Below are 25,481 nucleotides of genomic sequence, written 5' to 3'. Positions count from 1 at the left end.
CTTTAGAAGGAAAACCATGCAGCCAAATGAGGTAGACGTCTGTGCGGACTGTTTTGTAACATGAAATTTAGGTCTCCAATTAGATAAGTGTGACTATAAAGTACAGAAACATTTTTAAAAAACAATTAGCTTTCCTGGGATGTTGTGTTTTGGATCTTGTTCGTAGGGATTCAGGAGTGGGTTTTTGAGATTTGAGCGGAGAGAGGCTTGTGAGGAAACAGTGAGTTCTTTGAGCATCCTTGGTGTCCCGTGTTGCCAACCTTCTGTGATCTGATGCCACGGCTCAGTGCGTCCTGAGAGCTCCTAAGAATGCAGCGCTCGGGCCTCCTAGGTGGGTGAGTCCGACGCCCTCCATGCAAAGACAGCACGAGCAAGGCCCCACCTGTGGAACCAGGGGCAGACTGATGAGCTCCCGGGGATTTCAGTTCCAGCCTGCTCTGAGGATACTGGGGGACTGACCCTGTGTTTGCTTGGAGCGCCCTTCAGGGAGACCCATGGCTCCAGGGGCTGGTGCTGAGTGACCGCAGGTCAGGTCTCAGGAGTGAGTGATGCCGGGCAGCACCTGAGAAGGGGACGCCTGCGAGGTTCGTGCCGAGTTTCTTGGGGACTTGTGTTGGCCACTGTCTCCTGAGTCGCTGACCCCTTTTCACGCTGCACTTGTGCCTTGGGATGGTGGCTGCCTTCCAGTGTCTTCCTGATCTCCCTCCTCAAAGCCACTCCTGACTCTCCCACTGCCCCCTCTGACCTCAGCCCCCACTGTTTCCTCAGCTCCTGTCCTGGCACTTCCTCACCTGGTGCCTCATCGCCTGGCACTTCCTCACCTGGTGCCTCATCGCCTGGCACTTCCTTACCTGGCGTTTCATCCTCACCTGCCACTCCACATCCCCTGCTGGCTGCCTCCTCCCTTAGTCTTATGTTTGGAGTTCCCTGCGTTTGGCATTCCCTAAGGGTAAGACCACCTTCTACAGTGGTGCAAACTCCTCCTCAGAACTAGGGGCGCCGGGTCCACAAAGGCCCCCGGGCATGGCTGACCTCTGAGTCTGCAAAGCCTCTCACATGGCTGACCTCCAGGTCTGCAAGGGCCCCCGGCATGGCCAGCCTCCGAGTCCATGAAGTCCCCGGCGTGGCCAACCTCACTGGACGAGTTTGCCTGGACCTTTGCGCCCCTGGCATGCTGTTGTTCTGCTGGTTTTCGTAAGCTTGGCCCCTTGGGTATGGAGGACGCACGGATTTTAGGGGTTCCATTCATTTTGCAGACGTTCTGGGGAGCACATTTGTTGATCATTGATACCAGCTGAATACCAGAGGGTGCACTCCAGAATTAGAACTTTAGGGACTAGTAAATATGAGAGAAGCTGGCTCGGGAGACCTGCTTTCGCTGTAATAAAGAACAAGGCATAAGCATCACAATCGGAAGTTCTCCAAGCTTCAGCTGCCCATGAACGGCATGCTGTGTCTGATAAACACATTTGCATGAGTAGAGAATAATTTTAACAGACCCTAGGGTCTATTGATTCATAATTTAACCAAATACAGTTTCTGGAGGCAAGTTAGTTCTGCAGCCTAATTATGGAAAGCTCGGCTGCTTTGTCTGTGTGTTTCGCTTCCTCCGCCACCCACGACGTGCGGGCAGCACTCTCAACGTAGCCCCTTCTTTCACCAGAACTATCGTCTCCACATTAGCTCACGTCACCGTCCATAGAGTTGGAAGGATATCACTGTAAGTAGTATTTTCACACTTCTACCTTTCGGATTAACTCAGAATGTGTCTGGTCACATTCATTTTATAATCTAGGTGTAGAGAAAGAAGCATCTCTTACGCCTTTCAGAACGTTTACAAGCTAACTGCCCTTGTCTGATACACACACAAAAATGGAGCTGCCTACATTGGAATTCTAGTGAAGTACTGAAGTTAGAATGTCTAATGCCTTGTGGTCATACGTGGATAAGATGTGGGATGAGGCTTTGCACCTTGTGAGGTTAGCGGGGCCCACTGTGAAGAAGGGTTGCATTGACTATTAGGTTAAAATCGCTGGTGCTGGACCCGTGACCTGTGAGGTCAAATCGGACACACAGGCCTTGCGGGCAGCGGGAAACCCAGAGGCAAGGACCTGGTCCAGCAGGGCTGGCGCTGAGAGGTTGGGGTCGCCCAGTCTGACAGTGAGGGACTTCCCAGTGCTGCTGTCACTACCCTGTGGGGGCTGTTTGGGGAAGTCATTGGTCTCCACACAGCTCTGCCGTCTGTGACTGTGAATGTGACTGTGTGGTGCCTCGGTTTCCTCATCTGCAAAATGGACTCAGGAGAGCACCTACCTTCTAGGGTTGATGTGACGATCAAATGAGTTAAATGAGTTAAATCTGCATGAAAAGCACTTAGAAGCACCCGGCAGACAGGAAGCTGTGGGGAACTGTTTGCTATTAGGGTCACTTGTGCACATGGTTAGTGCAGGCAGGTGCTGGCCATGAGCTCCTGTGCACAGCAGGGAGCCACTGCCATGGTCATCCTCACAGTCAGGTGTGTGACCACACTGATGATCCCAGTAATGAAGTATGTGGGGATTTTCCAGGTAAATGAGAAGGAAAAGGAAGGTTCTGAGAGGAAGGGTCTGTGGTTGACCTCATTATGGTCACATGGAGATAGAGGTGACCTCTGTGGTCACTATTCTCACAGATGCCCACGGTCACAGAGAGCACGATCCCGGGCTTAGCACACAGCACTGCGCAGGCCGCTGTGCCATAGCGAGCTCCTGTCCTCCCTCCCTCCCTCCACCCCAGGAGCCTTTGTCCAGCGTAGGTCCCAGGAGATGCCCAGTGCGGAGAAGAAACTGAACCTTTGGGAGGAGACACTCAAGAAAACTTACAGTTGTGAGTTTGAAAATACAAAAGAACCGATTGTTCCTTCTAAATTATGGGATTGGCTGGCGTTTGCATCTAAATTGGGCTCTCAGCAAATGTTCTGTTTTTTTTTTGTTTGTTTGTTTGTTTGCTTTACTCCTTTATTAATGATGTTAAAGAAATGAGACAAATCTCCAAAGCATGAAAACCAATTTCTCAGCATTAGTCCGAACACACAATTGTGCTACTTAATTCCCTAAAGGAAAGAACTAGTATTAAGTTTCATTAATGACATTTTTGGCAATCTATTAGGGATGGTGAGCTAATGCCCCAAACAAGACTTCGTTTTTGTAAGAATGCCTTATCTCTTAAAATGGAACTTGTCATGGACAATGAAGAGAAGGATTCCAGCTGGAGCACCTGTTAAACACTGCACAGGGGACCACACACGGCTCCAGGCTTGGTCTTCAGGTCCGTCATGGGGTGGCAAGGCTAGGACGGAGGGCAGTGTGTGATGCTCACGCAGGGAGCAGCACTGGGTCACCTGCACCTCTGAGGCCGAGCTGTGTGGCCTTTCCGGCCATTCACCAAAGGTGCCTCTGCTAGACCAGTGCCACGACCTTCCCTGGCGGGTCCCGGGCTGGGACTGAAGGAGAGGAGGGGCTGCTCGGCGAGTGGCCTCTCAGACACCATGGCAGGAAGATGACGGGGCCGTGAGGAGTCATACACCAAACCTGACGCACAGGCCTCCCGGGCAGCGGGAAACCCAGAGGCAAGGACTGGTCCGGCAGGGCTGGCGCAGAGGGGTTGGGGTCGCCCAGTCTGACAGTGAGGGGCTTCCCAGCACTGCTGTCACTACCCTGTGGGGGCTGTGTGGGGAAGTCACTGGTCTCCACAAGCATGCTCTGTCCTTCCCTGCACCCCATGCTTTACGGAGAGGGGAAACGAGACACCTCCGTCTGTGCCTCACCCCCGGTGTGCATGGTTGCTCCCATCCGCATCAGCCCAGGAGCATTGAATTTTATTTTATTTTATTTATTTATTTATTTATTTTATTTTATTTTATTTTTTTGAGATGGAGTCTCGCTTTGTCGCCCAGGCTGGAGCTGGAGTGCGGTGGCACCGTCTCAGCTCACTGCAGGCTCCGCCTCCCGGGTTCACACCATTCTCCTGCCTCAGCCTCCGAGTAGCTGGGACTACAGGCGCCCGCCACCGTGCCCGGCTAATTTTTTGTATTTTTAGTAGAGACGGGGTTTCACCGTGTTAGCCAGGATGGTCTCGATCTCCTGACCTCATGATCCGCCCACCTCGGCCTCCCAAAGTGCTGGGATTACAGGCGTGAGCCACCGCGCCCGGCCAGTGTTGAATTTTAAAACACCCAACAGGTCATTTAAGACCTGCCCTAAACAACTCCCTACTCCACGACTAATGGAGTGGTTAATGTAAGACTCTTTTCCTGCCAAAAATGATACCATTTATTGATATGGATTTCTTAACAGTAGCTTGGGGCCACATTGTATGAAATAGACTCCCGAGGTTCACAAAAGTCAACCCGCTTCTCAGGGGCCCAGCCATTCTGGAGCCTCCCTGAGGCTAACCAGCGGGGTGACAGGAAGAACTTGGATCTCACGTGGGTTTTTTGTGTTTTCTCATGGGGGGGCTACCAAGGAGCTTAGGGAGGAAGTGGCCCCCGCCAGCCAGAAGAGGACAGCCGGGTTTTCACGATGGCCGCTGAACCCAAAACTTGTACGCGCGACATATGAGAAGAAATGAGCCGATGGTGAGTGAGCTTCCTATCTCAGGACTGATTTTTGAAAAATGGTTTTAATTAGTAACATCTTTAAAACATATTTAGATGTTTAGGACGTTGAATGATGAACGTGTGTGCACATCCGACCTGCTCAGCTGCAAGTGGCCCTGCCATTCCGATTTCCGTGACTTTCCTCAGCAACTTAACCACGCACAAGGGAAGGAAACGCAGAGACAGAGGTTTGGTGCTGACCCCAGAGGCGACCCTGTTGGCTCCTGTGCTCACCGCTCACTGCTTCCGTGAATACAAAGCCTGTTCTGCGTCTGTCCTTGTGGATGGAACCATCATCTAGAGCTTGATTTCCTGGTTATTCAAAGAGGCCCTTGGAGGATCACCTTAGGTCAGGAGTCAGAGACCAGCCTGGCCAACATGGTGAAACCCGGTCTCTACTAAAAGTACAAAAATTAGTCGGGCATGGTGGCAGGCATCTGTAATCCCAGCTACTTGGGAGGCTGAGGCATGAGAATTGCTTGAACCCAGGAGGTGGAGGTTTCAGTAAGCTGGGATCATGCCACTGCACTCCAGCCTGAGGGATAGAGCAAGATTCTGTCTCCAAACAAACCAACAAAACCAAAGAGGCCTGAGCTCTGGAAACACCACGCAAAATGTGCCATCCATTTCCCCATTTTCATGTGAGTCAGGTCAGGGCTTACCTGTCCTGGGCTCGCACACAAGTCCCCAACAAAATGGGGTTCGTGGTCTCTGCTCCTGGGTGGCTGAGACATCGAGCCTCTCACCCTATTTTCCTCTGTAGCTGTTTTGGGGGATGCAGCACAGAGAACAAGCTTCCGGCCACTTCAAGGGGCGGCGGCCTTGGGACCATCTTGTTGCATCTGGCAGGTGGATGTGGAAGGCAGGAGGGGGATGGTGTGTGGGGCTCTGTCTTTCCTGGCAGAAGCTGGCTCTCAACACCTGTAGCTCTCAGAGGAGCAAACCCAGCACAGAACACTTTGAACAGAATCACCGTATTTGTGGAGGCTAATGGGACACCAAGGTGCCACCTCTCCGGGCGTGGAATCAGCCTTTCCCTCTGACGTCCCGGATGCCAGTGGGGGACACAGGAGGCGGGGACCCTCCAGCCGTTCTGTGAGCGCCTGTGCAGGGTGGCGCGACAGGTGTGCACTCAGTAAACAATGTTGAATAAATGCATTCTTTGGCTGCAAACCTGATGCACACTCTAATCACATCGGCTCACAGAAGGGCACCTGTGGTGCTTGGGACAGTGTGTGGCTTTCACAAGCAGGCCTGAGCTCCAGCCCTGCCACCTTCTCTTCCTGTGGCCTGAAGCATATACTAATAAGAGTTAAAATGGCATTAGGCCATTTGCATGGCCTTGCACATCAGCTGTGAGGCCTGGAGCCCTGGATGTGCCCAGCATGGTGCCCAGTGACTCTGAGAGCCTGAGGGTGGCACGTCAGCTCGGGGGCCATTGGGAGCCCTGGACGCTGTCACCTCTACCCCCTCGGAAGCAGCCATGGGGCAGAGGGTGGGAGCTGCTGGCTTGGGACCAGCTCAACAGCTCTTGGGGAAAAGTATCTCCAGCCACTCAAAGCAGCCTCATCACTTCCTCCCTCGAGGAAGCAGACGGGGGTCACAGGCGTGGAACTTCCCACTTTGTTTCAGGACACCCAGCAGCACGTCCCTCCCTTCCTCCGGGTTTGTAGTTGTTTGTTTGAACTTGAGACTTCCTGAGGCCTGGAAGGTGTTTTTGGCTTGCTCCATAAGGCAAGGAGGTCCAGCCCACGCAGGCCCCCCGCCCTGTCCGAGGAAGGAAAGGCCCAGAGCTTGCACACAGCGGGGCAGGCACGGCAGCCGGGTGTCTTTAGCACCACGGCATTTCTGCCTGCTCTTCCAGGCGTGCAGGGCAGTGGTGGCTCGGGCCAGGCTCTGGGAGGCCAGGCCTGGGGCGAGGAAGGCTGAGGGCTCTGGGAGGCCAGATGCTCTGAGGAGGTGGCTCAACCCTCTTGGGTTCTTTCTTGTGACTTGGTGAAGCCCAGAGTCACCAGAGTCCTGAGCACCTGCCTCTCGTGACCATGCAGCACCCACCCGGCTTTTAGCTGTCCCCACAGAGACCCAAAGGCTGCTGCTCCAGCATCAGGGGTCACCTGTGGTCCCTGCGTGAAGAACCAGAGCTGTGTCTGCTTTGTAGCAGCCTTCGTGACAGGGCGGCTCGATGGCCGAGAAGGGAGCATCCCGGGGGACCCTGCGGCGGCTGTGGTCGCTACCCAGGAGGCGCCGGGGGAATGCAGGGCGCTCGAGGCCAGGTGAGATGCAACAGGGTCGCGAGGCATGGGGGCAGGTGCGGTGTCCCCTCTGCAGGTGTCCTCTTAGTGGGCAGGCACCTCCCTAGGGTATTTCTCTCCCCACTTGACCAGCAAAACCTGTGCAGCTTGGAGACTTTTTAAAAAGGTGGAGATGACTGACTGCTAGGCGTCCCGCTCCAGGTCTGTGGGTCCAATTTTCTTTGTTCATCTTGGGGTCGGCCCTGTCCTGCAGTTCTGGAACCTGGGCTTAGGAATTTCTGCTCCGATGGGAAAGATGAGCGGACTCGAAGTGAGGGAAGCGGCGGTGGCGGGTTTAATGAGGCTCCCCTGGGCACACGCGCACGGTCTGTGGGCAGCTGGGTGTCCTTTGCATCACAAGAGGTGTGTTTTGGGGGGATGAGGGCGCAGAGCTGTTGCAGACGCGGCCCAGGCCAGGTGGACCAACAATGCAGACTCAAAGTGCCACATACAGAGAAGCTCAGGCTGCCCAGGCCCCTCTCAGCCATTCAGGAACAGCAGGAACAGCCCGATGGCACAGCCTCAACTCTCACAAGTCACAACCAGTGCTTTTATTAACTTCAGAGGAGCGAGGGCATTCTGCCAGCTTGAGGGAGAAAGGAACTTTTCTGATTTCCGCTCCCTCCCACCCTTCCCTTCATCTGGCGACCTGGAACCACGGTGGGCTGTGGAACGTGGGGCAGAAGTTGGCTGGAGCCAGCCCCCTGCCCTGCTTTGACCTGGTTCCCCGTGGGGTTTGGGAGCGTTTCTTTCAAGAATGGACGGGCGGTGGGCCGGGCATTGGCAGGCAAGCGTCAGGGAGAGGAAAGGGAGGCAGCGCACACATCCAGATGGTGCCTGACTGCCCTGGGACCGAGCGGCGCTGGCCAGGAGGGGCACCATGCGCAGGACAGCCTCTCAGGCTGCCGCCTTTCCCTTTCCCCTGCCTTGGGCATGGACAGAGCCTGTCACACTGAGGAGGACTGTGTCACTTGCTGCCGGTCAGCTAAGTGTGCGCTGTGTGGGTGCAAGTACCCCAGGGCCAAAATAATAGATCCCAGCCTCGCTCCGAGTCCACTGACATCCACCCCAGCACGGTGCCAGGGAGGCAGCCAGGGGCCGTGCATGAATCCCACACACGCCAGGGTGACCGGCGCTCCATTCACGCCCCACCACCCTTTGAAAGCTGAAGTCATAAGACCCTGGACATGAGCACGGCAGGGGCTTGGAGACGGGGACCCCGAGACATCACCTTCCTGTGCACTGGGGACCCTGAGATGTCCCCTTCCTGTGCCTGAGAACCCCTAAGACATCTCCTCACTGCACATAGGAACCCCCGAGATGTCTCCACACTGCACGGGGTACCACCCTGTTCCTTGTGGGAGCAGGAGAACGCAGGAGCCACAGTGAACTTGTCCCTGTAGCTTTCTCAGCAACAGGGGCCCCTCTGCGGTGGCAGCAGTGGGAGACAAGGCGATGAGTGTCATCCGCTGTGAGTTCTGCGGTGGTCTGGTCCCCTGTGAAGACATTGTCCATGACGTTCACACTCACTGAGCCACGTCCTGCCCTTGGCTGGAATGTGAGGGCAGTGAGGCACCCCCATCCTGTAAGGAAGTGTGCACCGAGCCCTGGTCCCATGGCATCTGAGTGGAGCGGCCCCCATGGCACAGATCACCTGGGTATAGTGAGAGGCAGACCCTGGGTCCCTGGGCCTGTGAGCCTGAGACTGGGTGACCACCAGCTCCCGGCAGGGTCCACACCCCGAGGCACAGGCAGGGGGATGCACAGCCTCTGTGTGGGGCCCCCTCCTCCAGGCCGGGCAGGGCGGGTGCGGCTCAGAGCCCAGTGCCCTCTGCCTCCCATCGCCTGGGCTGCCAGCGTGACCTGCCCGGCATGGGCGCCTGGGGACTGAGCCTTGTCCGGCCCCCTCCCAGCCCTGGCTGTCTCCCTTGGCAGGAGCTTGGCACCGCACAGGTTTTCTTCCCAGAATGTGTGTCTCTGATTGGAAGGTAGAGGAGTCACAGACACCCCTTTGTGTTTCCAGGTCTGGACTGGGTAGGCCCCTGCTGGGGCTGGGGGAACATGCTCAACTCGCATTGGACCTGAAGGTTGTGGGGAACCAGGCCCGGAGTGCAGCGGTGGAGGCCATGTCTGAGGGGTCAGGCAGTGGGGGCCCCAGCAGAGAGCATGGGGCCGACGAGGGGTACCAAGGGACAAGAGCTCGGGAGCTTTGGAAAGAGATCTAGGGGCCTAGTGGGCTCCAAGGAGGGCAGAGAAGCCCCACGTGCTTCTAGTAATAGGGGCTGTACCCACCTCGTGAAGGGGATTTCTGGGCTGGGGCCAAAGGCACAGGATGTGGAGGGGTAGGAAGGGCAGGTGACGGAGGCTTTTTCCAAGATGTTGGCCATGCAGTGGAGAGGAGTGGACGCTGGGCCAAGGGTGGCCGCGTCCATGGAGCCTGGAGCCTGCGGATTGCAGGAAACCAGAGTGATGGCAGCAGGGGACCCAGGGATGGAGTGAGCCCTGGCTCTGTGGTGGGCAGCCGGGGGCGTCTCCCCAAGGCTCTGCCCCCTCTGTCCATCAGGTGGGAGGTGCGGCAGACGGGGAGTCTGGGGGGCCTCCTGCAGAGGACGGTGTGTGCTACGGAAGGCTGCTGAGCCCTCATTGTGTCTGGTAGGAGGCAGGTGTCACAGCTGTGCCGAGAGGCCTGCCCTCGTGTGCTGTGGGAGGGGAGAGGCATGGTGGGGGGGAGCTGGGCAGGGGCCATGCCGCGGACCCTCAGGACAGGGTGAGCTGTCCCAGCAGTGGCTGAGCCTGTGCTGCATAAGGGGCTTGGCGTGATGTCTGCGATCGTGTCTGTGGTTGGAAGTGACGTCTGGGCTGGAACTGACACCCAGTTGGAGCCGTGACAAAGGACAGGATAATCAGGGAAATTGCAGAGAACAAGGGCAAGGATGGAAGCTTGAGGGGTGCCGTGGTGTGGAGGGGGTGTGGGTGGAAGAACCCTCAGGAGCTGGGCTGGGGCTGGGGTGCGGCTCGTCCCCGAGTCCGTGGTGGTGACTCTAAGGAGGCGCTGGTTCCGGTGAGGAGGTTGGGGAAAGCGCTTCCTGATGCCTTTGGGAGTGGAAAGTGATGGGGGCAGCCAGGCCCGTTCAGTGCAAGGCCGGAGGTGAGGTTCAGGTGCGGCCCACAGGCTGTGGCAGGGATGCAGCACTCAACAGGTGCCTCAGGGTTTGTTGGAGGTGAGGGGGTAGCAGGGCCCCTCACACAGGTCTAGGGTTGCAGGTTCATGGCAGCTGGGTAGGGACGGGAAGCTCCAGTAAGATCCACCATGGGATTTTTCACCAGAAACTCCTAGAAGTTAATTCTGTGTCGTGAGAATAAAAAAGTTAAGATGCCTTTGGCTTCCCATCTGCTGGGGAGCGTGCCCAATGACACGGCGGAAACCCAGGCCGGACCTCACAATTGCAGGATGAGCCTCCTCCCTTCTGTCCGGCAGGCGGCCTTCTCCGGACATTGCCCTGCACCTCGACGGGCCCAGCAGGGCTTGAGTCAAGCTCTGTAAATGCAGCGCCCGACATCTGAGGGCCGCCACGCTGCGGGTTCCCATCTCCGCAGCCTGTGGCACTGGGCAAGGCAGAGTCTTAGGCGGAGACAGGGAGCCGGGAGGAGCGTCGGATGCCTGTGGCCTCTTTACAGCTCTGTCGCCTGCCTTATCTCGCTGGCTCTGCCCTTGGTAATCAGGATGTGATGCGGGTGACAGACACTTGAGTGCTCGTGACATATTGTGGCCCTGGGGAAACATGGTGTCTGCAGCCTCCCGGGCCTTCCCTTCTGCCTGGCTCCCTCCTCCTCCACCCATCCACTCGTGTGCCTGGGCCAGGCTGGCTTCTGCATCTCTGTGGACAGCCCTCTCCCCGCGCTGCAGCTGTTTTCCTTGGGTTGAGCACTGACCCAGGCTGGCTTCTGCATCTCTGTGGACAGCCCTCTCCCCGCGCTGCAGCTGTTTTCCTTGGGTTTAGCACTGACCCAGGCTGGCTTCTGCATCTCTGTGGACAGCCCTCTCCCCGCGCTGCAGCTGTTTTCCTTGGGTTGAGCACTGAACAAAGCCCCTTTGGGTTAGGAGGCAGGCGGACCTCTACCCCACATGGAGGAGCAGCCTCTGCTGCCTGGAGAAGACAGTGCTGGCAGAAAAAATGTAGCTGCGGGTGGCGATTTTCTGATAACTAGGAGTGGATGTTGTCCTTTTACTGAGTGGAGGTCAGGGCCGGTGCTGAGGTTGTCCGCCTCCCCTCTGTCCTGCACGGCCTGGTGGGGAGATACCACCACACTGCAGAGACAGCGGCACCCTCGCTGGGCGCCAGATCTCCCGGGGTCCACCTGTGCTGCTCTGCCCTGGGGTATTTGGAGCTGAGTTCCAATTAAGCCAAGAAAAACAGATTGTTTTACTTAGAATTTAGAAATTCTCCTTTTTTTTTGGAGATGGAGTCTCGCTCTGTCACCCAGGCTGGAGTGCAGTGGCGTGATCTTGGCTCACTGCAACCCTGCCTCCTGGGTTCAAGTGATTCTCCTGCCTTAGCCTCCCGAGTAGCTGGAATTACAGGTGTATGCCACCACACCTGGCTAATTTTTTTTTTGTATTTTTAGTAGAGATGGAGTTTCGCCACGTTGGCCAGGCTGATCTCGAACTCCTGACCTCATGTGATCCACCCACTTCAGCCTCCCAAAGTGCTGGGACTACAGGTGTGAGCCACCGCGCCTGGCCTAGAAATTCTTTTCATAAAACGTGTTCGAGATTGGCACAGGAAGTTTTAAACAGAATCAGCACTCACTGTAAGAAGCAGATAAATACATTTGAGGCACCCGGGGTGAGTGATCTCAGCTAAACTCCCCTTTAAGCTTCCTGGTAGTGCGTGCAAAAAGGAAAACATTTGGATCTAAGATCATGCACAAAGAAAAGCTGTTCTTCTGGGAGGAACCAATTCCTTGGCGATCCCACTCAGCTCCCTCGAGGGAAAGCTGGAAGGGGAGAGGGCATCGGGATGCGGGTGCCGGTGTCTCTGTGCAGCTCATCCTCCTTCAGAGACCCCTCTGCTTCTGTCCATCCCTCAAATTGCCAGTCGTGTCAGCATCTGGGGCCGTGATCAGATGGAGGAAGACTGGCTAGCAGTCACCTCCGACAGGACTCTCTGGCTCAACCTCCCCAGGAATATGCTGCTCCCCAGGCACAGTGGAAAACCTGCTGCGTTTCATCTTCCGGCTGCCTGTTTAAAGCAAGGGAGGCCACGCCCCCAGCGGGGGCCCCTGGACCCAAGGTGAGAATAGCTCAGGTTTGTGCCTTTTTCTGCAAGTCCCTCTTGGGCCGGCGCAGTGTGTCGCCTGGACCTGCGTGTAAACATCAGGGCGGACCAGGAATCGGCCTCCAGGAGGGTAATTACCTGGCGTACTCTGTCCCAGGTAGTGGGTAAAATGAAAGTCAAAAGCCAACTGGTCCCTTATGCAGATTTTAGGGGACAAAGTTCAGCATAGAAAGGTCCTGTTACAAGGAGAGGGTTGTAGGAGCCCAGGGCAGCACGCGTCCTCCCTGGCGTCTGATCCTCGCCATGGGGGACGGAAAGCCTGTCCAGATTTCCGTGGCGGAAATGAAAAGCTACTACCTGTATTCTGAGTGGTGCTCCTGGCTGCTGTCCATGGCTGAGGGTGAGTCTCCTGGTTCCCCGTGAGTCCCTCGCAGGTGGTGTGCTCAGAGCAGTCGAGACGGCCTCTGGGTGAGGCGGCGTGGAGGTGCCCTCTGTGGATGCCCCATGCTCCACAGGGCACATGCAGTCTGTGTCCGCTGTGGAATTTGCAGTAGCTCAGGGAGTGGGGACGAGGAGCAAATGAGCTTTTCACCCTAAAGTTATCCTTTGACCCTAATTTAAGTCACAGCTACCAAAACCAAATAAGCTCCCTTTGTCTGGCAAGCCTAAGCCTCACACCACTGTGCAAACAGCTGGGCTCAGCCTGCACCAGGCTGCCCCACATCCTGACAGCTCTGATGTCCAGCGGCTGCAGGTGCAGGACAAAGTCGAGGCCATGAGCAAACGCTTTGCCGTCCCCTTGACCATGGGACACGACACCTGGTGATGTGCCTGAGGATTGGCCCCGGCACACTGAAGACCAGTTTATGCAGAGCTGCCCGCGGTCAGCCGTGCAGGGAGCTATGAGTCCTGGCCACTCTTCCCGTCCCATGGTCAGTGAGCCCTCGGGGCCACGCGTGGGGCTGAGCAGGTCTCCTGCCTCAGAAGGCATTTCCTTCATTCAACCTTGAAATCCAGAAAATGCCCTGGAATGAGGGAGGGTTCGCCCCTTCACTGGCTGAATGCCATGTGTGTGTCTGCCTGGCATGACCTGCAGTCGGGGTCTGATCCTGGCTGTGAAGACACAGCCTCCATGAGGATGGGGCCGCAGATGCATGCCATGTGGTGCTTTCCCGGGGCCCAGAGTGCTGAGTCCTTGTCCTCAGAGTCGCAGCTCTGCTGTTTATCAAACTGCATCCACTCTCTTCTGAACTCACCCGTTCTGCAGATGAGGAGAGTTGGAAGGTCACAGAGAGAAATGCTGAGTATCACAGGGTTGTCAGAGCATCTCGCGGACGGTGCAGGAGGACGCAGCAGGAGCTTAGTAGACGGCAGCACCACCATCCATTCACACCTGGGCTTCCCTCAAACCTCCCACCTCCTCACGGTCCCACTGCCCTCGGAGGACCCACCGCGCAGGGGCGTTTAGGACAGTGGCAGCACTCCCGGGAGACCACAGGCATGTCTCTGAGGACACGCGGTCTCCTGGGCCCACTGGTTAGGACAGAAACGCAGGAGCCACGCAGACCTCTCTGCGACACTGGGGACCCCCTGAGGGAGGGAAGCCCCATCGGAGGGTCTGCTGGGCTGGGCCTGCCTGCCTGTGGGTGGACACTGGGCTGAGGGTGCTAACCCCGCCACGGGGCCTCAGTCCTGCTGCAGCCAGGTCTGCGCTGCGCCCTCACTCCCCTGCCCGCCTCACAGACCGTGGTGAGCTCCCCCGACAGCGGAGTGTACACTGCACTCTACCAGGGCCATCTAGGGTTCTCTCAGGACTGTGGGGATGCCCCAAGGGTGGCAGGAGCCACTCTTGGACAATATGCAGTTACGTTTGACAAGAAAACGAGCCAGCGTCCTGCCCAAGGCTCCAGGGAGGCTTCAGGTGGGACTGGGAGCCAGCGCCAGAGCTGGAGCACAAGGTCACAGGGCCACAGCCACCCTGGGCTGCCGCGTTTCCATCTCGATGGGTCCTTTCACGCAGATGGCACCCGGTGAACTCAGTCAGTGGAGCTGCCTTTCCCTGATGCTGTCCCTTCACCTGGCTGCAGGGCTGCAGACAGCAAGGGCCGCAGGGCCGCTGCAGCTTGTTCCGGTTCAGGTTGATGAGGTCCCGGAAGGCATCTCCCTCCACCTGCCCCTTCCAGTGCTTTTCCAAAATTTGGTTGTCTGCAGCCACGCGGAGGGTGGTGTGGGCCTGGAGCATTTGCAGCCCCAGTGGGGGGCGGGGACCTTGTAGACGCAGCCCAGGGCTCATTGTCTGCCCCCTGATCTGCCCAGCCCAAGTTTAGTACCAGCACCCATTTGTCTTTTTCCTCTCTTGCTTTTCACTCACTGCTCAGACTCCCCTCCTCAGACAAATTAAAACCATGTCAGAGTGGCCTAGCAGGGGAAGCAGAGCTGGCCTTCTGCAGCCTCACATTTGAGTCCTGGAATTCAGAGATTTTAGCTGCTCTGCCCAGAACGGTCTAGCAGACTAAGGAGGGGGCCGGGTGTGAGGTCTCGGCCTGCGCTGCACGTGACGTTTTCACTTCCATGGTGGAGTCCTCTGTGCTGTGGCTTGCTGGTCTTTGCGCGGTGGTGAGAGGGTTGGCCGTTGGGCTCCCTCGTCCCCATCCAGCCTCCCATTCCTGTCCAGGGCCTGGAAGGGGCCAGTGTGTGTCTGGAAAGTGCGAAGTCCGGCAAGGGTGTGGGACGTACCCACGGGCACCATGGCTGTGGGCAGACAGAGGTGGGATCGTCCCCCTCGTCACAGGAGGCCTGTGAGAGAAATGACCAGAACGGACCCCGCCCAGCCCATGAGGGGACAGCCTCACCCAAGCAACACACACCCATTGTCACAGTTACTTGGAATCCTGCTGTATATTTTTGTTCTTTAGAGATGGGGAACGGGGCTGGGCATCAGAATACTGCTCTGAATAAACAGTGTGTTTAGAAGAAAGTCACGGGGTCGGGCTGCGGGGCGAGGAAGCCTCCTTCGGGAGGTGCACACGCCACTCATCTTGGGGCTGAGACCAGGTGTTTGCGCCAATCCAAAGGGAGGGCAACGGCGTCTGTGGCAGCGCATGTGTACCCACCGTGTGTGGTGGTGTGGCTGCCTCTGCCCGGGATGCACGATGCTCTCTGTGGTCGTCGTCTACTGCGTTTCTTTTTTGTTTTTTGGTTTTTTTAATTCTACATGATGAGCCAAAAAGGTTGTTAAGCACCTTTGGGGTCCAGCCCTGCCATGATAAGAATGTATTTCTAAAAGAGTGGAAAGCAAAGTCGTGGGGAAGGCCAGCGCTTGCCTGGTGTGGGGAGCAGGGCCTGGGCACATGAACCTTTCCCTGCGGAGCTGGTGCCTATGTGTGCGCAGGTGTGGTGCGTTTTAATCCCCGGCAGCTCTCTGTGGCCTGGAGGGAGGTGTCTGTGCTGAGCAGGGGATGGAGCAGCCACACCCGAGTCCTCCCTGAGCTCTTAGACTCCATGCGAGTTCAGTGATGTTTTCTTTTTTAATTTGCCAATCTCTTAAACCAGCAGTCCCCAACCTTTCTGGCACCAGGGGCCAGTTTCATAGAAGATAACTTTTCCACGGACCAGGGGCAGGGATGGTTTCAGGGTGAAACTGTTCGACCTCAGGTCATCATGCATTAGATTCTCGTAAGAAGCCCACAGCCTAGATCCCTCGAATGCACAGTTCACTGTAGGGTTCGCTCCTAGGAGAATCAAACGCCGCTGCTGATCTGACAGGAGGTGGAGCTCAGGCAGTCCTCACTCACCCGCCGCTCACCTCCTGATCACCCCCAGTCACTCACCCACCACTCACCTCCTGCTGTGCGGCCCGACCAGTACCGGTCTGTGACCCGGGGCTTGGAGATCCCTGTGTTAAACCATTCAGATTTGTGGGAACCTTGTCTTTCCTTAAAGCGCCGGAACTACCACGAAGTTCCTACCCTTCGTCACTTTCTTATGTTTAAAGACCCCTGGAACTTACAGAGTGTGGCGGCTACACCAGGTCCAGCCACGTTGTGGGATATTTGTTCCAAACCCTGCAGTGTCAGGTAAGTTCGGGGACAGGAGACCACTTTGTCTTCATCCCAGAGAAGTCTGATTTTTCAAGGACAAAGTAAAGAGTGTGCTAAGCAAACCCAATGCAAGTGCTTATCCCAAATACAGTGCCTTAAGAAGTGTGACATAATAAACCACCCGGTGGCCAAGGCAGGGAGCAGTGGCTGGCAGAGACCCTCACACAGTTTCGTCAGAATCACGTGGAAGGGTCTGCTCTTGCAAGGAGACCTTTGCTTTCCACGATTGCCAAGAGGAGTTCAGAGGACTTGCCGTGACTTCTATGTACAGGCACGAATTTTCAGAAAACCAAACTGTTTTCTGTGTGGAGCTAAGTACAAATGAATTAGCAGAAGATGACAACGGTCCAAGGGGTGCTTTTCTTCATCCCTTCCTTCTTCACTTACTTGGGAAGTGTGTGCCCAGCATCTGCTCTGTGCCAGGCCAGGCCCAGTGCTGCAGGGAAAGCAAAGAATCAGCCCCTGTTCTCTAAACAACGGGCAGGGATGACCTGGGTAAGGAGAACTGGCGTGTTTATCAGCTTTTAGGAGAGTGCAGCTGGCTGAACGCGCTCCCGAAAACCCCCGCCTCCTCCCCGAGCCGCCACCCTGCAGCCATATGACAGTAAACTAGGTCTGTGCTAAGCACATCATTGCCACAGAGACAAAAACAAAGAAAGCTTGCTCGGCCTCCGCCACCTGGCTCTGCACCTGGGGCTCTGCACCTGGGTCCAGCTGCTCTGTGGGGCCTGCAGGAGGGGACGGGATGGGAGCTTTCCTTCCAGGAAGCAGAGTCTCAGCTGAACCTGAGTGTGGCCATGACACTGCCCTCACCGAGGCGTCTGCGAAATCCGGCCGCCTGCTACCTGCTTCTGTTAACTTTGTACACATTGTGTGGGACCTGATTCGCTGTGTTTTGAGGGTCATCTCCCAGGACCTGATTTGCTGTGTTTTGGGGGCATCTCCCAGAACCTGATTCACTGTGTTTTGGGGGGCATCTCCCAGGAGCTGATTTGCTGTGTTTTGAGGGGTATCTCCCAGGACCTGATTTGCTGTGTTTTGGGGGGTATCTCACAGGACCTGATTTGCTATGTTTTGGGGGGGTGTCTCCCAGGACCTAATTCACTGTGTTTTGGGGGGTGTCTCTCAGGATACGAACACCTTTCAGACACATTCTCCAGTTACAGTACTCATTCCACAAGGAAATAACAGCAGATTTTTAAAGTGTGACTTCGTTAGAATATTGGAAATTTTATTAGAAGTTGCTAAGTATTTCAGGCCGGGCGCGGTGGCTCAAGCCTCTAATCCCAGCACTTTGGGAGGCCGAGATGGGCGGATCACGAGGTCAGGAGTTTGAGACCATCCTGGCTAACACGGTGAAACCCCGTCTCTACTGAAAAATGCAAAAAGCTAGCCGGGTGAGGTGGCTGGCGCCTGTAGTCCCAGCTACTCGGGAGGCTGAGGCAGGAGAATGGCATAAACCCGGGAGGCGGAGCTTGCAGTGAGCTGAGATCCGGCCACTGCACTCCAGCCCGGGCGACAGAGCAAGACTCCGTCTCAAAAAAAAAAAAAAAGAAGTTGCTAAGTATTTCAAAAATCTATCAGAAGTTTGCAAATGGTTCGATAAAAAAAGACCCTCAAGATGGCAGCTCAGGATGCAGTGAAATTTGCTTTTTTTGAGAGTATTTGGCGTTTGCTGTTTGTGACCCGACTTTCATGCCCTGCAGCAGACTGTGCTCCCTGGCCAGGAAAGGGGGCCATTTGCTCAGAGCCAGGAGCCCTTCCCTGCAGGCCAAGTTACCGGAAGTCATGTCTGGCAGGGCGGGATTTGGCTGGTTCTGGTCTCAATCACAGCCGACTCCACAGGGCTTGGCCTATGTGGTATTCAGCCCACAAGAACAATTTCTTGTTAAAAGCACCTGTCTTACCCTCCCTAGTCATCTCACTGTATTTAAAATATTTATTTAAACAAGGCAAGTATCCCCTTTTTATTACAGGTCGAGTGCGCCAATTGGAAAATCCAAAATACTTCAAAACCTGAAACTTTTGAGCTCTGACATGATGTCACAGGTGGACAATCCATACCTGACCCCACAATAGGTCACAGTCAAAACTTATTTCATGCACAAAATTAAAATGTTGTATAAAATTATCTTCAGGCTACATGTATGAGGTGTGTATGACACATAAATGAATTTCGGGTTTAGACTCGGGTCACATACCAAATGTCTCATTATTTATGTGCAAATAGTCCAAACTCTGAAAAAAATCCCAAATCCGAAACATCTCTGGCCTTAAGCATTTCGGATACAGGATACCCAGCCTGTAGGAGATACTTGGCCATGTTTAGTGGGAGCCAATGGATGTGTATTTAAGAATCTGCCTAAACCTGGACCGTGCTTCCTGATGTCTTGAGGCCCAGTTGGAATTTGTCCTACTTCCCCATCTCAGTGCGGGCGGTAGGCGGGGAAGCTGTGCTCCCGGGGGGAGAGCCACCGCCTGCCCAGGGCGCTCCAGACGTTCCTGCCGTGCGTCTGTGGTGGCCACTTCTCATCCTCAGTGGCTGCACGTCTGTTCCTTGGGAGTGGATTAGGGAAATAAGTGTGGCCTGTAGGGAGTTGAGTTTGAAGCAGTGAGCTGGGCCCACTGAATAATGACGTGGAAGCTTCTCAGCCCGGTCTCGTTTTTGTGAAATGGATACCGAATATTCTAGGTGGGGAAAGGTGGAACTTGGCACTTACATAACTTACCCTTCTCCCCTTAGTGTTTCATAGCCAATCATTTTTATTGCATTAGGCCTCCTATACTGTACATCTACAGAACATTGGAAACACTGAAAAGTTCACCTCAGTTCTGGCTTTAAAAGCACTGACTTTCCCATTTTATTTGAGCTGGGAACAAAAGAAAACACCTCTCAGCGATGTGTGTTCATCTCGTAAGGGTGTCTACACTGAGGTCAGACTCTGGTGCAAACCCCAAGATACTTACAGTGGCAGTCCCGGCTCAGTCTCTGACAAACGTGTGCAGGCATCAGGCATGAGTCCATGGGCCGCCGGGGTGAGGAGAAGCTCCCGCCTCTGCAGCAAGGTGGCTTTTAAGCCAGAGGTTACGACGCACTCTGCCGCCGAGGGAGAGGTGGCGTGGGGCATGGGGAGGCCACAGAGAGGCTGTGCTGACAGAGGCTGGGGGAGGATCTGGTGATGGAGACAGGGATGGCACAGCCCTGGTAAAGCCACGTGATATCTTCTTGTGAACATGGCGGCAGGGGAGCGCCGGGCATGCAACATGGACATGGTGGGTATTCCAGGATGCCCCAGAGCAGAGGCTCGGGGGGCAGTGTGGGCTGACCTGAGGGGTCTGGTGTCAACACTGGTTCAGGAATTTGACTGTTAACCACAGAGACCGCCAGGAGGGTTTTCAGCAGAGATGTGAAATGAGACTCCGCTTTCAGCAAGGAAATCAGTGAGCGGGTGGCAGTCGGGAGGGACTGCATGGAAACAAGTGGCTTAGGACCATCCTAGTCGTTCAGACGTCAGATGAGGCTCCAGGATCGGAACCACAGAAGTGGCAGTGGGAGGGGAGGGGGAGAGTGCCTGGAGAGAGGTTTCAGGGCAGGAGGGACAGGGCTTAGGGATGTTTCTTGGAAAGAAGAAGCGAGAAGTCATCGTCAATGGCCCCACAATGTCGGGTTTGGAATTTGGGGTGGACGGTGGTGCCATCGGTCAAGACAGACTTCAGAGGGAGTGGTTAGGTGATCCCGGCCCATTTCAGAACCAGAAGTGGCTGTGTGAGCTGGGAATGGGGTTCTGAGTGAGAATGACACCACAGATACCTTGGAGATCTGCCTCCAGCTAACAGACATGTTTGCCTCCTGGGCAGGATTTTCCTCTCCCTTAGATCGGGAGGCGAAGAAAGACAGGGAGGAGATCCACAGCTCGATTTCCTTTCAAATAAAATGCACAATCAAAACAGCAGCAAACACACCTTCATTTTAAAGAGAGCAGAGGAGGGGTGGGGTGCGAGGGCAGGACCCAGGACAGGGTCCCAGTCGACGCTCTGCCTTCGTCTTTTTCCTGATTAAAAAAAGCACCTTCATGCTGGCCAGTGGGGCGGGGCGCGTGGGACACCAAGCTGACGTCACCGTCTGTGTCGATGTCTCGGGCAGGGGCGTGGCTGCCGGCGGGGCGGGGCGTGTGGGACGCCAAGCTGACGTCACTGTGCCGATGTCCCGGACAGGGGCTCGCGTGGCTGCCGGCGGAGCACGGTGCGTGAGACGCCAACATGACGTCACTGTGTGTGCCGGTGTCTCGGGCACGGCCTGGCGTGGCTGCCGGCGGAGCGCGGTGCGTGAGACGCCAACATGACGTCACTGTGTGTGCCGGTGTCTCGGGCACGGCCTGGCGTGGCTGCCGGCGGAGCGCGGTGCGTGGGCGCCAAGCTGACGTCACTGTGTGTGCCGGTGTCTCGGGCAGGGGCTGGTCGGGGAGTTGTCGTGAATAGCTGAGTTGAGTTTGTAAAAGTGAGTGAGCGTGGAGAAAATATTGGTGAAAATGTTTTCAGACATTTGGATTCCCCTTGGGTGAGCTTTCTCGTTTCTTCCCGCTGGTCAGGGATGTGGCTGCTTGAACAGCTGGGCTCGGTGACCAATGTGCCCAGAGCCTGGAAGCCTGCGGTGAGGCCGCGCGATGTCTTTCATCCCGGGGAGTAAATCAAGCCCCGAGGGTGGGGCATCCTCCCGGGCACACGCTCTCCTGCCTGGGGTCGCCGCTGCGGGCAGGACATCTGGGCTCCCCAAGCCGCCCCATCTGCGCTGGTCGGGGGAGTGAGGCGGAAAGGCCACCGAGCTTGGGGGCTGTGGAGCCAGCGGGCTGGGCTCAAACCCAGGCCTGCGCTTCCCCTGTGAGCCCAGGCAGCCCTCGACCTGTGTGTGGCTCGGTTTTACCGCCTAGAAAGGGGGCACAATGGCAGCGTCCGTGTGTGCTGGGCTGCGGGGACCTCCCCAGGTTCTGCTCCTGGACAGGCCCCCGGTCGCTTGCCTCCATCCCCTCCTCTCCTGTCACCTTTCTGCACGTGGTGCCGCACCCTCTGACCTGCCTGGCGCTCACCTGTGTCTGCCCCTGCTGTGTTCTCCTCTCCAGGATGCAGCTGTTTGGCGGCACACCGCTGTGTGGAGGCGCTGTGCCTGTGCCCCGGGCTCAGCTTGTTTCACAGACTTGCTCACGGAGGCTCAGGGTGTCTAGTGACTCTCTGAGGGCACGGAGCTCGTGTCAACCAGCAGAATGGGGACTTAAACCGGGGCTCGCTCTCGAGCCCGTCCGCCTCCTGAACACACCTGTTTGCTGAGCATATGATTAAGAGAAGGAAAGAGGGTCCGTTTGAGAGCTTAGGGCAGCACCCAGTATACCGTCAGCACTAAACTGTGTGAGAGCTTAAGGCAGCATCCAGTATACAGTTGGTGCTCAGTACGTGTTGGCACTGCAACTGCTGTCCTTGCCACTGTGTGAGCTGCTGCTGGGTGCCAGTGTCTCAGGGCTGCCACTGCTGCCTCAGGAGAGCAGAGGGGAGCTGGCGGCTGAGGTGGGGTCGGTGGCAGGGTGAGCCTGTGGTGTTGCAGCTCCAAGGCCTGCTGGCCTGAAGAGTTACCCCTGGGCTGTGCCCCGCATGGGATTGTGCAGGATGCAGGGACGAGTGTGGCTTCTGGGGGTGGAGGTGGGGGGCAGCTGGCATCCTTTCACTGAACCCTTCCATAGGAACGGGGGGATGAGTGGGAGAGCAGATGGGGCCTCAGCTGTTCCTGCCCTCTCCTCCAGACTTTTCTCCTCTCCCTGTGGCATTGGAAGGGTGGGATCTGACTTACCAGGTGAGTGGGCAGGCATGGCCTGGAAGCCCGTTCAGTCCTAGGCGTACCCACAGGAACTGACATCCCCACGCAAAGCAGCACCTGGGGGCCACCAGAGAGTGATGCCGGGTGCGGCTTTTATATTCAGCTGAAGCACAGTACAGCCCTGCCCTCACCCCATACCAGACTGACCTTCACCAGATCCAAGCCTGGCGTTTTCTCCCCACGTAGTCCCGAGTTCCCCTTCCAGGGCCCCATTTAGAGACCTCCCACTTTCTGTAAGCCACCAGACTCATGCAGTCTCCAAGGCTGGCCCAGCCTGCGTCATTTTCTAAGGACATCCTACATCACAAAGGTAAATGGCATTTAAAATGTAGGCCAGGCTTGGCAGCTTGCACCTGTAATCCCAGGAAACTAAGGCGGGAGGACCGCTTGAGCCCCGGAGATCAGAGCTGCAGTGAGATCGCACCATTCCACTCCAGCCTGGGTGACAGAGCAAGGCCTTGCCTAGAAAAAAATAAAGAAAAGGTGTTGACTTTAGAGAGTTTTCGACAAAAGAATTGAAATGTTTCTGGTCCCTGCATCCAGCCAGCCATGGTGACCCTGACACTCCAGGATGGGCCGTCCTGCCCTGGGCTGTGTGTGCAGCGGGGCTGGGATGGGCCAGGCTTGACCTGTGCTGTGATTTTCCACCCAGAAGATCGCTAATGTTTCCCACCACGTGGAACGTCTGTTGGGGAAATGGTGTTCCAGAGTGTGCAGCGCCCTTCAGAGACCCTGCATCTCCATCTTTTCTCCACGGCATCCGTGCACCTCAGGTGTTCCCCACAGACCCGAGAATGCCCTTCTCGGATGCACCCAGTGGTCCCGAGACTGTCCTCCTCAAATGGGTTCATGGCCCAGAATGGCGTCCAAGCTCCTGGTGAGCCCTGTGGGTGGAGACCTGGTGCCACCCCTCATCTCTCCTGAGTCCTGATGGTTGGCAGTGCTGCCCACAGCATCCGGACGGGGGCTGTGTTGTGTCGTCTGTGCCTGTGCACAGCTGAGCCCCTGCCTGGGATCCTCAGCTGCTTTCTCTGCTGTTGCCACCCCCATGAAACTCCTGCACAGATCTGGACGCGCCCTGGCAGCCGCTGGGCCGGTCCCGCCCTCGCTGTCTCAGGTGTGGCCAGGCAGCTGCGGGAGCTGGGCCTGGGCAGGTGCTACTGCCAGCCCTGGGCCTCCCTCACCTGCATGGCTCTCCCAACTGAGCAGCTGCTTCCCATGAACCAGGGGACTCTGAGATCATCTCGCCCTCATGTCTCCATCTGGGGAGAGCAACTTCCCAGCTCGGCGGCAGACCCAGAGCCCCAAATTCCCATCGAGAGCCTCAGGTGAGTCTTGAGACCAAGAGCACTGTGGGTCTGGCCCAGGAAAACACACTGCCCTCTCTCGACTGCACTGAACCCAGGCAGCAGGTGCCGTCTGCGCTTCCAGGTTTGTGATGGGGGTGCTGCTGACACCCCTGCGCAGGGTGGGGGCCGAGGAGCTGGCAGGCAGACTCTCGGAGCAGTGTCACACGGGCAGCTCCTGCAGATACCTGTGTAGACGTCCATGTCACCCGTAGCCGGGACCCGTGCGTTTACAGCAGGGTAGGGGGCGTGGACGTCTCTGACCCCTGCCCCCGAGTCCACTGTCCCTTCAGCCCCAGCCACCTGGTGAGCCACACCCTCTGCGTCTGCTGCTACTGAGTGTTTTATTTGACTTAAGGTTTAGCTGTTTGCTTTGTGAGCGGGTCCCACCCCACAGCCTCATGGCTCCAGACAGGGCTGACCAGGTTTGTAAGATGACATTGTCGATCCGGGAGGAGGAGAAAGCAACCGCCCGTCCAGGTCGGCCACTCCACCCTCATCCGTCACACCTGGTGCCATCACCCCCACAGCTCCTGGGGGTGGGAAGCGATGGGTCGAGTTCCTGCTGGACACGGGCCCCAGGCCCCCCGGGCGTCCCCAAGGTGCAGGACCCAGAGTGGTGAAGCTCATTGTTCAGATCTGCCGATCTGGGGCTGGCGTGTCTGGTTTCCTTTCCAGGCAAGGAGCACCTTCCTGTTTAGCTGATCCGGCCAGGGCAGGAGTGGGCTCTTGGCTGAGGTGCTGGGCCTGCCCGCAGCAGCGGCTCCCTGAAGCTGGCGCGTCAGCTCTGTGCCCTGCGTGAGCCCATGTGTGCAGGGCCTTTGTGTTGCATTTCAGTGAGGGCCCCAGGGTCCACTGGGCGCCTGCTGGGCTCAAACTGCAGTGTTTGGGCCACTTTCCATCCTGTGTTCCGAACCCCCACACACAGCACAGCTCCTAGACACGGTCATTCATGTAATTTCTAGCTACATTTGTAAAGCACACACACACAAATAAAAGGTATGGGCCAAATAAAGCATGAAGTCTCCTCACTGCTGTTCTTGGGAAGGCAAAACTTAAATGTGTAAAAAAGTTGGAAAACAGCACACAAAAGACCACAACTAAAAACCCAGGGCCCTGGCGTGTCGGGGAAGGGGGAGCTCAGAGCCAGGCCAAGCATGAGGAGGCTGCGAACCATAGGCCTGGCCGGGGCTGTTGGGGAAATGGGCTGGGGACATTTCTGGAGGGTTCCGGAGGGTCCTGGAGGCCTCACAAAGGAGGCCAGGTTATTGGTTACGTTATTCATGGAGCTGACTGGGCTTGCAGGATGGGTCGGAAATCACACCAAAGGGAAGCCTGCAAGAAGTCACAAGAAACGTGCGTTCCTGGGGGACGGGATGGCCGTGTGTCCGAAGTGTGCGTTCCTGGGGGACAGGATGGCCGTGTGTCAGAAATGTGCATTCCTGGGTAACAGCCATGTGTCTGGCATCGACTCGGCCTGGACTTGGCTTCTCTACTGCGCTGCCGATCCCGGGTGTGGGGTCGATTCTGTCTTGTGCCTGATGGAGGCCTCTGCTGTGGGTGTGGTTTCATGTGCACTGTCTCTGGCTGAAGGTCCAGGTGCCTGGAACCGCTTTTGTGATTCAGAAACTGGACAGAAACCAGCCTGAGGCCATGCGAGCTCCCACGGCTCTTGGAGGAAAGCTGTTTCCCATCTCCAGTCCCCGCCAGAGAAGCTGCAGGGATGCCTTTGGCCTTGACTTGGTCAGCAGGGAGCTGGAAGGGTCAAGAGCTGTGGGTGGGGAGCCCTTAGTCTCCTGGCCTGGGCGAGAAACGGTGGGTGAGCAGCCGCAGCCACAGCGATGAGCCCGGGATGATTTCCCATATGTGGTTCGGGCCACGTGTTCGGGCTCTGATGGGTGTTACTGTGATCGTCGCGGCACCCCCTCAGACACACAGCAGGGCCAGCCCTCCCTGGAACAGGGCC

The 25,481-nt window shown here is 56.6% G+C and overlaps 1 protein-coding gene, 1 long non-coding RNA gene and 1 pseudogene across 15 annotated transcripts in view; 2 read left to right on the top strand and 1 right to left on the bottom strand.

The window, feature by feature from the left end:
- Nucleotides 1-25,481, top strand: part of MCF2L (MCF.2 cell line derived transforming sequence like) — a 195,612-nt gene that overhangs the window by 72,745 nt on the left and 97,386 nt on the right. The window contains exon 1 of one of the 14 annotated variants that reach the window (XM_033177186.1): nucleotides 6,282-6,909. The exons of 12 other annotated variants lie outside the window; for them this stretch is intronic. In XM_033177186.1, coding sequence (XP_033033077.1) covers nucleotides 6,819-6,909 — 91 coding nt within the window. In that variant the 5' untranslated portion in view covers nucleotides 6,282-6,818. Of the gene's footprint in view, nucleotides 1-6,281; nucleotides 6,910-25,481 lie in introns of those variants that run through there. One more of the 14 variants, XM_033177193.1, reaches the window with a different exon arrangement.
- On the top strand, nucleotides 6,916-9,621 carry LOC117063485 (annotated as a pseudogene).
- LOC117063486 lies at nucleotides 21,512-24,514 on the bottom strand. Its single transcript, XR_004428948.1, has 4 exons — nucleotides 23,704-24,514; nucleotides 22,594-22,631; nucleotides 22,317-22,466; nucleotides 21,512-21,532 (listed from the first exon to the last, which is right to left on the bottom strand). It is a non-coding gene; the product is annotated as an uncharacterized LOC117063486 (long non-coding RNA).

This window comes from Trachypithecus francoisi, unplaced genomic scaffold (assembly GCF_009764315.1).
Source record: "Trachypithecus francoisi isolate TF-2019V2 unplaced genomic scaffold, Tfra_2.0 Lachesis_group18, whole genome shotgun sequence".
Lineage (NCBI taxonomy): Eukaryota > Metazoa > Chordata > Mammalia > Primates > Cercopithecidae > Trachypithecus > Trachypithecus francoisi.
Note: the sequence above shows the minus strand (reverse complement) of the source record. Positions and strands in the feature narration are given on the sequence as shown.